Here is a 13866-nt window from a genome sequence, read left to right as displayed (position 1 = left end):
TGCCACTTCCTGTCTTTATGTCTCGCGATGCATCGCGATAGTTGATTGTAATATGAATAGATCTCGCGTTATTTTGTGAGATCTAATGAAAATCTTGTTGCTCAGTAACGTTTACTCGGCACAATAAGAACTGATAACCTAAACAAACGTGGCACGCATTACTTCAAAAGAAAACGCCGTGTTGCGAGTCTGTTGTATTACTAGTCTGAGGTTCACAGTAGATGTGGTGTGAACCCTTGAATTTCCCCATGACGCTTAACGCTTTTGAGCATGCGCACTCTTTTTATTGCGCGGTTTATTGCCACCCTAACACGCCAGTAAGTAGCATCTTGCCTAGCCTGACAAGGTCGTGTGACCTGCGCCCTCTGCTGTGATCCAAACCCAACACTGTGGAGTCTGATGCCGTTCAGCCGGCGAGGGCGCTATCTACGTCTACATGTCAGGCTTGCCCTGTCATTCGTTCCCATGCCTTCAATTTGGGAAATACTGAAGTATCCCATCCATCGACAATATACTTGTAATTTAACCGTGACTGACCTTAAGTTAAAGGACAAATGACATCTAGAACCGCTCAAATTTTGTGGTTACAGCGGGAGGATCGTCACCTGCGCACGCGCGGGAATTGACGATAACAACACATGCTAAAAACTCAATTCCCGCATGTTGTACGTACAATATTGGCAAATTACAGAACAAGTTCTATTCTTGGGGCGGACTCCCGGGAATTTTCACCAATACGACCGCAAAATTCTCAGAAAACTGTACTTTGGGGTAGTTGGTGTGACAGTGTTACTAGACTATTCCTACATAATCAACGTATAAAAACCTGGTTTCTCAGAATTACTACAAAGTTAAGATTGTTGTGTTTCCTTGAATTTAGCTATTATTACCGGCGCTTCGACCGGCGTTTCACAGCAGCTCGATAGAAATACACGCTACTGTGGTGCGCGTCCTAGCAACGTAGAACGTTCTGTGACGTAGACCCCCCCCCCCCGATTCCCAGTTTTACAGTCGCAGGTTTATAAACGTAATTCAATCTAAAATATATCTTCGCCACCTCTTCATCAAAGTTTCACATGGCAACAAAATGTAAGGCTCCAGTCGTCCACCATGGTAAGCGGTAGCAAACTTGAAGCGCGGTGGTCGTCGCGCAGCGCGTGTTCGAATTTCGTGTAAATAAACAATGTATTTTACACGCGTTGTGTACGTCGCTATGAGTCCCATATCGACCAGGACGCGGCACGACGACCACCGGCCTTTTTCGACATTCAGCAAAACATGTTTGGGCCTGGCTGCTAAAATATAGGCGTCAAGGTAGCTTTATACACACTTGCAACGATACAGTACTAGGTTAATTCTGATTCTGTGTCCGAGTCTGACCTCATCATCGATTACAACCTTTATTGACAAAATTCCATTGTACGTAGGTAAAAAAAAATAAACGAAAACAAATTACGCCTTATTCATGAAATTACGTTATAAAACCTCACTGCTAACTGATTACGGAGTACACAAATACCCACGCTCGGGAGGAGACAACTGTGTTCAGTTGAATATGTGGTCGTTTGCCATGATAACATTTCTCCGAACATAGTTTTTATTTATTGACAACTGCAGTTCAAAAGATATGGTCGTTTTTAGACTGGCCCAGCTGTGGTGATTTTTTTTTTCAGTTAAAAAAGTAGTTTTGCGAAAGGTGGGTTGAACGCGAAACCACCACAGACTGGTCTTATTTGCAGCGAATCTGTTGCTATTATTTATGCCGCGACGTCACTGAACGGATACAGAAAAGGAGTGGAGGCGTGCGCGCTGCATAATGAGTAACATTGTGGGTCTTCTGTGCAGATCACGCTTCACTGTAACCCAGGCGAGATAAAGCTACACGCAGGCTACTTATCTCCATTAGAATAATTTGTATGATTCATTTGTTATGATTGACGATCGCGAAACTTGAAGAAAAGTGAAGTCTTCAGGTACAAAGGTTAACTAGATATAGTTTAAAGGTCAAATTACTCTGATTGGATAACGTTCGTGTCTGTCATTCTGCTCATTAACATAAAAACTGGTATGAAAACGCACTAGTTCCTGCTTTAACCAGAGAGGGCGCGGCAAAAAACGTCCAGTCTGAGTGATTTCGCGGTTACAGGGGATTTCGCGTTAACACCTTCATTTCTCTATATTTTTTTTCATTTAATTTTAAATTTAAGAAATAAATCGCAAAGACTGTGCCAGTCTGGGTCGTTTTAAATAGCTTCCATTTCACCCATTCACCTCGATGAAGCATGTTGCCACTAGAGGGCGTGATTTATATGAAAGATACGAGGTGACATGAGGATAAGTAATCATCGTCCTGCGGGAATTCCGCTACTGTTGGCGATGAGGGTTCTTCAACGTTTGCCGAGGACATGGAAAAGCATACGGCAGTGGCATATGTTGTCGTTCTCAGTAATTAGACAAGATCCCATTTTCCTATAATTGGTAACCTTTACAGATTGTACTACATTTTCATGATCTGTACTGAGATTTTGTCGCGGTTCTAGGAGGAAATCTTCTCCTCTTAGTTCTCCACACGTGTCAGGGGGGATCTCGTCTCGGCTCTATATCGCGTCCCCTTGGGGTACGAGATCGGGAAAGTCACTTAAGCTTTACAGTCAAATAAGACACACACAACTGAATACGTTCAACTCTCGTAATCGTTCAGTCAAGCACTCTATAAGACACAGCGCCCTGGGGAAAAGTCCCCAAGACTATCGCAAGGCTGACCCAAGACTAGCCCAATACTGCGTCTCAAGACTGCCTTAGACTCTCCAAGATTGTGTCTGTTCTCGTGTACTCGCCAAGACCAACTCAAACTTTCTTTATTCACTTTCAAAATCTTAACCAATTACAAAGCAGTAAAAAGACTCTAGGGCGTAACCTTCAATCATACAGTCAATCACACTAAGTACTGAATATGTCATATCTTTTGATTAATCGTTCACTATACTAATAACAATGGATACCAACTGTCAGAAATAGTAGTCCGAATAGCGACGGTTATCTCGTAATTAGTTCCAAATCACTGAGTCGAGTTCTGTCCATAACCTCACATGGGCCGAAACGATGACAGACATAGCACACTGCAGCCATTCGCCAGTAATCAGCTAATTAAGTCGATTAACAGATACGCAAAAACAAATTCATCACACTAGTCTGAAAAGGGACATATGAGCACAGTGCCTGTGGGGCTGATTGATTAGCGGTAGGAGGCCAACCTACTGTACTAGGTTCCCGTGAGTGAACATTGTTTCGCTTGGCAATCACAGCCGGTGAAAAAAACATACGAAAAAAATATGCTTTGAGCTTGTTGTTGAGCCTATTCTAATCAGTGCAACAAGATTAACCCTATTTGTGCAACCAGAGGTACATTACTTGGGGTTTGCAACTACGGTGACATGATACCAAGATCCCGTTTCAATCTCGCTCTCGCATAAGCGTTCCAGCTCAGAAAAATGCGAATGCGCATGCCTGAGGTAACTAGGATACTGGGATGTCCAGGTGGATCAAAATAACTGCTCACGATATGACGGATTACGGTAACTATATTTTCTGTACATTTTCAATGTATTATATTTTTTCACTATGAATGTGGTAATACATGTTTTATTGTTTTATTACAAACCGCCTATGTCATGTCAGAAGGTCGTAGCGTCAGTCTCGCTATCTACGAGATGAGACTTGAATGAGATCTTGGCATGATGTCACCATACAGTACTATGCGCGTTGCAAACCCCAAGTCATGTACCTCTGGTGCAACTTATGTGGATTTGGTTGTTTAGGATTGTCTCATAATTGAGTTTGTGCTATTTTCAAGTTCTCGACTTTAGATGTTTTCACCGATTCTTCGACCGGCGTTGCACAGCAGTTCGCGCAGAGCCCATAGAAATACATGGTACAGTGGTGCGCATCTTAGCAACGTAGAACTTTCTGAGACGTAGCTCCGCCCCCGAGAATAATTAACTTCAGGAGACAATTAAATGCGAATCGAACTAAACCACATCTGGTGACTTTTTGCGAACTGTACAGCTTCCAAGTGTCCGCCCCTGTCACATAATGATATTGTCTTTTCTGCTGCTATGTATAGTTTCTTTTATATTTGTATTTCAATTAATTTAATGTCCTTTATCACATGATCCAAGCAATATCAGACGGTATTCGGTAATGGTTGTCCTCCAGTCAGTAACTATCATTTTTTTGGCATCTCCATTGAATAGGGCATATAAACGGTGGGCATTTGGCATTTGTTGTACGCTGAATCAATCAGATATAACTTTTACGTCACTTCTGTAATTTATGCAAGCGCATTGGCTACTTAGCATAGGTCCAGGATGCTTGCTTGTATGCACCAATCCTCGGGCGGACATCCGGGCATTTTCACCGCCTGGCAACCATCGCGGTGAAAACAAAGGCCAAAAACTCACAGAAAACGGTTCTTTGGGATTCGTTGTTGAGACTCCCCTGAACAGTGTAACAAGATTATCCCTACTTGTGTAAATATAAATTCTGTTGTTCAGGATTACTTCAAAGTTGAGTTTGTGTTGTTTTCTCGAATTTTCACCGGCTCGACCGGTGTTCCACGGCAGCGCGCACCGAGCCCATAGAACTGCATGGTACAGTGGTGCGCGTCTTAGCAACGTGGAACGTCTTGTGACGTAGCTCCGCCCCCGAGGATAGAAATACAAGGTACAGTGCGAACTCCGCGCAGTTCGATGGCATTACTTATCATTACTGCACAAACAGGGGAGGGGAGTTGCATGACACGATTGGTTGAAATACTCGTCTCATTTGCATAAATTAATATTCATGAGCAATGAAAAACTCGTCTTTTCAGTAAAATTGTGCCAAAATGCTTTCCGATAGCATACATGTTAGTTCTAAATTGATTGATTCTATCGTTACGAGCTGAAAAAATAATCGGAAAAATGATGTAAAGGTAATTTTTGAGACACGTTTTCGATCAGACTCCAGCTAACTATTGAAATTAAACACAGGTTTTCTCTTTACCATGATCATAGCAAGTTATGAAATTCATGGAGAATGCAGAGGCACGTTTATATTTCACTTTAGTACTATTGCTCAAAATTGCTCAAAATGTTTTCGGTGACTTTTATCAGTGACAAGTTACCTAATTAGTATGCATTTTAATGAACCTGTCGGGGATGGGTTCGAATGATCATTTATTTCCATTCAATATTGCTTTAGTTACATTTATTGCGTGTTACGCGACTCTTCGCTTACGAGTACATTAATATTTCGTGCGTTCGTGTTGGCGCCTGAGCGTTGTTACATTGTTTAAAATTTCTAGTTGGTCGCGTGCCGGTCGCGTGCGGCACTCTCTCTTTTTTCTGACTCATCTTAAGCAGTGTATTTTGACGTGTACGTTTCACCGTTGAATAAAGATCCATTGACAATAGATCTGCTTCCTATCTATTTCGGGAAACCATCAAGTGTTTTGTGGGACACACTCAAGCTTATATATTTTCTCAACCACAAAATTGGTGCCGAGACCAGGATTCAACCTGAATTCAACGGTTTCCGCGAAATAGACCAGAATTTCTCAAGTCAGCGTTTTCAACCAGTTTGCACCACCTCGTCATTTCGACTCAGCAACTATGGTTAAATTACAAAGTTTACGGAACAAACGGAACAAGGCAAAGATAATTCTACTAGTACTCAAGGCGATAGAACCCACGGAGGCGATGATTCACGAACATGGACAACAACGAGATCCACAACTCGATTACGGGGAAATCGCTGATTCTCAAGCTCACATCAAACGACTCCTAGATCTCCTCATAGCAGCCGATGAAAGCGTCATCGACGTAATCGATTCTTCCGATGATGCTTTCAACGAAATCACAGATTTTCAAACGGATATTGCCAAAAGATATGCACGAATCGCGAGGTTCATCGAAGACTTCAAGATGAAACAACGGCACTCGGCAGTCGCGACATGGACGAAAACTAGCCAACCCGACGCTACTTCGCAACCACGTCTAAAAACGGTACAACTTCCGCGCCTGGAAATGAAAGAGTTCAACGGCGATCCTCTCAAGTGGAGTGAGTTTAACGACGGATTTAAGGCAACAATTGACTCTAACCCACAGATCAGTGAAATACAAAAATTCACTTATCTACGGTCTCTCGTCACTGATGAAGCCAAACGACTAATCGATGGTTATCAGACTACTGAAGCAAACTACAAGTCAGCCTACGCTCTATTAGAGAAACGCTACGGTGATACACAATTAATTGTACAAGCACATATGGAATCATTGTGGTCTCATCCAGCACCGAGTTATAATGCGACATCGCTTAAAGACTTCCACGATAGCCTTGAAACCACTGTGCGATCGCTCAGAGCTCTGGGAAAGCCTGAATCTGGATACGAAGAGCTACTAATTCCCCTTCTACTCAAAAAGTTACCTGCCCAATTTCGACGTGACCTTGCTTGATCAAACGGTGATCAAACGTGGACATTGGCAACTTTCAGCATAGCGATGATACGCGAGATACGCGTACTCGAAGTCGGGCTGGACGAGGACGATGTTGACGATACATCATACCCTTCATCTATCTCTGCATTTACTACCAGCAGTCAAACTACTGGAGGTAACCAAATAGCAACAGTGCAAGGTAATGATCAATACAAATCGCAAAACAAATCGAAATATAACCGACACAATGCTGCTACACGATACAATGACCGACGACAGACATCACAGCGTGCGTCCAAACCGCCACACTGCATATACTGTAGAGGTAAACACTACACAACTGACTGCCATGTTTTAAGCTCTCGACCCGACAGACTCAACTTTATACACGAAAATAAACTATGTTATAACTGTCTTGGCTCACATCTAGCGCGTGAATGTCGCTCTCAGTGGACATGTCGCACCTGCAAGAAAAAACACCATTCCTCTATACATTCGGACTCCTCGACCAGCGCAGCGCAAAAAACTTCTGAAACTCACGTAAACTTTGCGCATGCTAATTCATATCGGCGACCGTTTCTCGACGGGCCGTCAAAAACGGACCCAGCGCCACCTCCGTGCGTGCTTCTCAAAACAGCTCGAATTACTACTATTGGTAATGGTAATTCTCAGGTCGCCACAGTCCTATTTGACGAAGGGGCTGACAGGAGTTTTATAACCACTAAGTTCGCTGCCTCGATTAAAGCGGACACTAACTATTTGGAGACCCTAAATCTCAAGGCATTTTCGAATAGCAAAACTGGGTATAAAACCATACCACGAACTACAGTCGCTCTCCTACAACGAGACGGCTACAAAAGTCCCATTGACTTGCTCATCGTTGATGAGATTTCTGATAATCTTGACAATAACGTTACTGGTGACCTACGTAACATACCACACTTACGAAACCTACCTCTAGCGCATCCAATCACAAGTGACACCACACTGACTATAGATGTACTTATTGGTGCGGATCGGTATTGGGACTACGTAGGAAACCACATTATAAGGGGAACCAGTCCTGTAGCAGTTAACTCTGCCTTTGGTTATTTACTTTCGGGACCAGTCTATTCAACTAAGAGAAGAGGCCATAATACGAATACATTTCATATTTCCTCGATCAAAACACCAGACCCCGAGCTCGATAAACTTGTCGCCAACTACTGGGACCTCGAAACGGTAGGCATCCATGACACCATCAAAGTAAGCGAAACCAAAGCCACCCATGATGAACAACATCGCCAATTTGTTGATAATTGCTTGTCCAGCAAGGACGGAAGGTATATCGCTAAGTTACCATGGCGACCAGATCATGATATTTTGCCGACAAACTTACAGTCAGCCACCTCACGCACCAGAAATATGATCAACAAATTGCCAAGCGAACTTGTGAAAGTTTACGACACCATCATACAAGATCAACTTAAGCAGGGCTTCATCGAGGAAGTCACCGACGACGATCGAGAAATCGGACACTACCTGCCTCATCGATCGGTCTCGAAGGACAGCGAGTCCACTCCGATCAGAATCGTATATGATTGTTCAGCAACTTCAAAACGGGATCAACCGGCCAGTTTAAATCAATGTTTAGTCACCGGACCGCCACTGCACAACTCGCTGACGTCGATACTAATTCGATTTCGCTCAAACCCAATAGCTATGACGGCAGACATTGAGAAGGCATTTCTGCAGATACAGCTGGATGAATCCGACAGAAAATTCACTAAATTTCTGTGGTTAAGCGACCCGACTGACATTGCTAGTCCCTTCAAGACGTACCAATTTAAGGCAATATTGTTCGGCGCAACCAGTTCACCTTTTATTTTAAACGCGGCACTGCGACATCTGTCTGACCGATTCATATTCCGATAATCCTACTGCAATTAATTTGCAAAAGAATTTATATGTGGACGACGTGGTTACTGGCTGTGAAACACCAATGCAAGCTTTGCAGTTTTACGAACAATCCACTGAAATGCTCGCTACACGTAAGTTTAACTTACGATCATGGAGTACAAATGACACCCAGACCCTCTTAAAGAAAACTACGAAAATCGACGGCCGTTCAAGTGACAAAGAAACAGTCTCAATTCTCGGTATTCTATGGAATTCCAGTTCCGATTATCTTCAGGTAAAGAAAATGAAATCTCCCGATTTTGGAAAGTTTACTACCAAACGAGACGTCACCTCTTACAGCGCGAGTTTATACGATCCATTGGGATTGTATTCTCCGGTTCACGTCCGAGCAAAACTACTTATTCAAGCCCTATGGTTAAACAACAGTGATTGGGACCAAGCCATCGATTCTAAATTTCTCCTACAATGGCAAGGCATCGCAGCGGATCTCTATCAAGTAACAAAGAACAGCGAAATTCCACGTAAGTACTTTACAATACAACCTCAGAATGTCGAAATTCATGTTTTCGCAGACGCCTCAGAACGTGCTTACGGTGCTTCAGTATACTTGGTCTCTGAACACGAATCTACACTTGTTATCGCGAAGACACGTGTCACTCCCATTGGTAAACAAGCGTTGACATTACCACGACTCGAGTTGATGGGAGCATTGATCGGAACACGGCTTGGTCAGTTTGTATCTGAATCCCTTAAAGACAATTTCAATATTACCAAACGCCTTCTGTGGTCGGACAATCAGATAACACTACACTGGTTGAACGGGCGAGGGAGACAAGATGTCTTTACTAAAAACCGCGTTTTGGAAATCACATCCCACCATCAAGAGTACCGCTACGTACCCACTTCACAGAACCCAGCTGATCTCTTAACCAGGGGAATTTCTCCGCGTCAACTGAGTGAGTCTCGTATTTGGTGGTTTGGCCCCGATTGGTTAACTAATAGCGCATTATGGCCGAAATGTGAATTGTTTCCTATCGAAATAACCGAAAGTGTCAACGAACAATTGGATCCTGCGACTGCGCCAAAATGTCTCACAGAAACTGCGATACATCATATGTCAACTGTCACTAAGCCAACTTTGCTGCAAACAGAATTCGGTGACATACTACCCGCTACAAATATGCGTGATACTCCAGTGAATACTGACAATTTTCCGCGCCAAGTTGGATTCAGTATTGACAGTATATTTCAAGTCAATAATTATCGCGATCTCTCTCATTTATTACGAATTACGGCTCTTGTACTACGTTTCGTACATAATATTAAAGCAAAGCTAACTCGACGGCCATTGAACATTTCTAGTCTCCATGGAAACGCACCAACTGCGTCCGAGATCATTGACGCTGAGCACAGGTGGTTGAAAGCTGTTCAACACATTCACTACTCGGACGAAATACTCTATTTACAGCGCCAGGCGAAACAAGTTGGACCACTTTGTAATCAACTCAAGTTATTTCTCGATGATGACGGGATTCTACGAGCAGGAGGCAGACTCCAGAACACATCCCTTCCCTATGATAGTATCCATCCAATTTTACTACCAGGGAAACACACTTTCACGTCAGCGGTCATACGTGATACCCACCGTCGTTTACAACATGCTGGACCAAATGCAACCGCAACCAGTATACGCGAACGCTATTGGATTATATCCATTCGCCGATATGTGAACATAGAACTCAATAAATGTGTGGTGTGTAAGCGAGTAGATGGGCCAGCCTATTCCAAACCGATCCCCGCTCCACTTCCTACTTTCCGAGTTCAAGAAGCAGACCCCTTTTCCGTGTGCGGTATCGACTATACAGGACATTTATTCGTCAAAGATCCTATCTCAAAATCAGTTGTGAAAACCTATATTTGTCTGTTTACGTGTGCGATAACACGAGCAGTTCACTTGGAGCTTGTGCCAGACTTAACAACAACATCATTTATTCAAGCCCTCCGACGTTTTTCAGCTAGACGTAGTACTCCTAAATTAATTGTTTCGGACAATGCCACTACGTTTGTATCGGCCGCCAATGAACTCAAAACCCTGATGTCCGATCCTGCAGTTCAGCGATACCTGACAAATCACCGAATCAACTGGAAATTTACTCCCAAGCGATCTCCTTGGAATGGGGGATTTTTCGAGCGTATGATAGCCATCACTAAGACTAGTCTAAAGAAAATTCTCGGTCGCGCCTGTGTAACTTATATCGAAATGGAAACGATTGTGACGGAGATCGAGTCAGCAATCAACGATCGTCCCCTTACACATCTTTCTACTGACGACAACGATTTAAATCCACTTACGCCCTCCCACCTGGTCAACGGAAGAAATATTTGCTGTTTACCAAGGCAAACAGTCATCAATCCTAACTCCAATTTCGCCACAGATCACCAGTCAGCCAACCGGCGCTATGCGTATTTAACTACCTTGCTAACCGCATTTTGGAAAAGATGGTCTAACGAATATATCGTTTCACTGCGAGAACGACACCTTAATCAACACAGAGGAGTTAAAATCAACACTGTACGGGTCGGCGACATAGTACTTATTCACAACGATGTGCGTAAGCGGGTACATTGGCGTATGGGCCGTGTGACAAAGTTGTTACCGGGAGCCGACAGTATAGTTCGTGCTGTGGAACTAGCAACCAAAAACGGTTCCACAAATCGATCTATAACTCGACTGATTCCATTAGAATTGTCTACTGAATCTGAGACCGAATCACATCTAACCCGAGATTTGATGATTTCGAAACCCAATATGAATATTGATCAACGAGATGAACAAGCCGGAAGAAGGTCACACACAAGCAGTCCCGCCGGGGACGGTGACCAAAGACCACACGCAAGTAGCTCCAATGGGAGCGGTGGTGAATCCATCCAGCCACGACGATCGAAAAGGGCGACGGCTCGCATAGCTGAACGAAGAATTGAAAATCTGATCCAGCGTGATCTTGTGTGACATTAATAATAATAACTTTTATTTTATAATCGACTTTATGATGTACTTTCGTTCAAACTGCTTTGTATGTAAACTATATATTTGCGTTATTCATGCACATTGTTATTATCTTTATCGCTTTATTATCACGGAAATGAAACGTGTCTCATTCGAAAATTATGCTAGATGCATCTTTCGCAGCGGGAGTATGTCGGGGATGGGTTCGAATGATCATTTATTTCCATTCAATATTGCTTTAGTTACATTTATTGCGTGTTACGCGACTCTTCGCTTACGAGTACATTAATATTTTGTGCGTCTGTGTTGGCGCCTGAGCGTTGTTACATTGTTTAAAATTTCTAGTTGGTCGCGTGCCGGTCGCGTGCGGCACTCTCTCTTTTTTCTGACTCATCTTAAGCAGTGTATTTTGACGTGTACGTTTCACCGTTGAATAAAGATCCATTGACAATAGATCTGCTTCCTATCTATTTCGGGAAACCATCAAGTGTTTTGTGGGACACACTCAAGCTTATATATTTTCTCAACCACAGAACCACAGTGTGTGTGCATGCGCAGTTTGAAATGGAACAGATTTGAACGCAATAAAATCACGCGTAGAACTCGGGCTCCAGCAAGAAATTATGGCGTCAAGCTGGTTGTCGGTTGAATTGTTTTGAAATAGACTTAATTTTGGAGCCTGTATTTGTCTATGAAATGTTTCTAAGTTTTGTTGAGAATTATTCTGTAAATGAATGGCTGAAATTATTTTATCTGTTCGTGAACGGGACGTTGTTGCTTTGACCACAGTGCTTTGACGATGGCTACGGACGACTGACGTCGAAACGTTCCATTCAGATCAGATGGCGCCCTCTCGTGCCAATCCCCCCCTGTGTACAAAGCAGCTTTGCATAGAACTCATTTGCATATTCGAATATGTTCGAACTACAAGACCCTGTCGGTTACCAAAATTATGCGTAAATCACTTGGTTATTTAATCACTTTAATAAGACGTTTCACGCCCCGACTCCGAATAAAATGTTCAGTTAATAAGATTAAAATATACATGACTTGCGTTATAAAAGTGCATTTCTTCAGTTTCCTACATGCCAAAGCATTAGATTGTATAATAAATGACTAACTTTATAAACTTACTAGAACCTGTGTGTTCTATGGCTGTTAGACGGCAAAATCGAATCCATTCAAGCCAGAAATAGTATTGAAATATTTACCAGAATACAAGATGAACGGAAATGTTAGGAAACTCTTTTCAGTGCAATTAGTCTTTAATTTTTCTTTCCCAACTATATACGTCAACAAAAGGTTGTAACATTACCTTGCAAAACATAGTCCGCTATAAAATGGTTAGTATTTACCAGAGGTACATTACTTGGGGTTTGCAACTCGCATAGTACTGTATGGTGACATCATGTCAAGATCCCATTCAAGTCTCTTATCGTGGATAGCGAGACTGAGGCTACGACCTTCTGACATGACACATATCAATGTTCAAGGTTTGTAATGAAAAAATACAACTGTTCTTGTCACTATCATAGTGAAAAATGTAATACATCGAAAATGTACAGAAAATATAGTTCTCGTAATCAGTCATATCGTGGGCAGCTATTTTGATCCATCTGGACATCCCAGTATCCTAGTTACCTCGGGCATGCGCATTCGCATTTTTCTGAGTTAGACCGCTTATGCGAGAGCGAGATTGTAACGGGATCTTGGTATCATGTCACCGTAGTTGCAAACCCCAAGTAATGTACCTCTGTATTTACGTATTAACTGAAGTCTGACATTAATAAATAGTTCGAATGTCACATACGTTTTTTTCCACTTTTTGTAATTCGGTTTCAAATGAAACAACCGCGGAAAAATGGCCGTGCGTAGTGAGGTGATTGACCACAAAATTGAAGGCTGCCTGTGGCAGAGGCACTATTGCGTAAAGCGCAAAGGCCTCTGGGAAGGAGATTAGGTACAGTGGTGCGCATCTTAGCAACATAGAACGTCTTGTGACGTAGCTCCGCCCGAGAATAATTAACCTCAGGAGACGATTAAATGGGAATCGAACCACCCTACATATGACTTTTCACGAACTGTACAGCTTCCAAGTGCCCCGCCCTTGTCACATAATGATATTGTATTTTCTGCTGCTGTGTATAGTTTCTTTTATATTTATATTTCAATTAATTCAATGTCTTATATCACATAACCCATCGGCATGGAAGGTACTTACCAATATAGCCTGACAAGATCGCGTGAGTTGCGCCCTCCGCGGTGTTCCAAGCCCAAGAGAGGTCTGATGCCGTTCATTCGGTGAGGGCGCCTCTCACGCCTACATGTCAGACTAGTACCAATACGGTGTATAAAGTAGCTTGATGTTTCGAGCAATGGCACTCACCACCAGCAATCACAATGATAATGGAGGCGACTATCCCCGGAAAGGGCGGGGTGGGGGGGGGGTACTCGCTTAGAAAACGAATACGTAATTTGCCGCTC

General features: G+C 42.9%; 2 protein-coding genes across 2 annotated transcripts; both read left to right on the top strand.

Moving 5' to 3' along the window:
• The first annotated feature begins 6539 nt into the window (after positions 1 to 6539).
• On the top strand, positions 6540 to 8390 carry LOC146729968 (uncharacterized). Its single transcript, XM_085494735.1, has one exon. It carries the CDS (start codon positions 6540 to 6542, stop codon positions 8388 to 8390), a length of 1851 nt encoding a protein of 616 aa, XP_085350861.1.
• A 67-nt stretch (positions 8391 to 8457) lies between these two features.
• Positions 8458 to 11385, top strand: LOC102807024 (uncharacterized). Its single transcript, XM_006817188.2, has one exon. It carries the CDS (start codon positions 8458 to 8460, stop codon positions 11383 to 11385), a length of 2928 nt encoding a protein of 975 aa, XP_006817251.2.
• Positions 11386 to 13866: the final 2481 nt, after the last annotated feature.

This window comes from Saccoglossus kowalevskii, chromosome 20, assembly GCF_978046115.1.
Source record: "Saccoglossus kowalevskii chromosome 20, keSacKowa6.1, whole genome shotgun sequence".
NCBI lineage: Eukaryota > Metazoa > Hemichordata > Enteropneusta > Harrimaniidae > Saccoglossus > Saccoglossus kowalevskii.
Note: the sequence above shows the minus strand (reverse complement) of the source record. Positions and strands in the feature narration are given on the sequence as shown.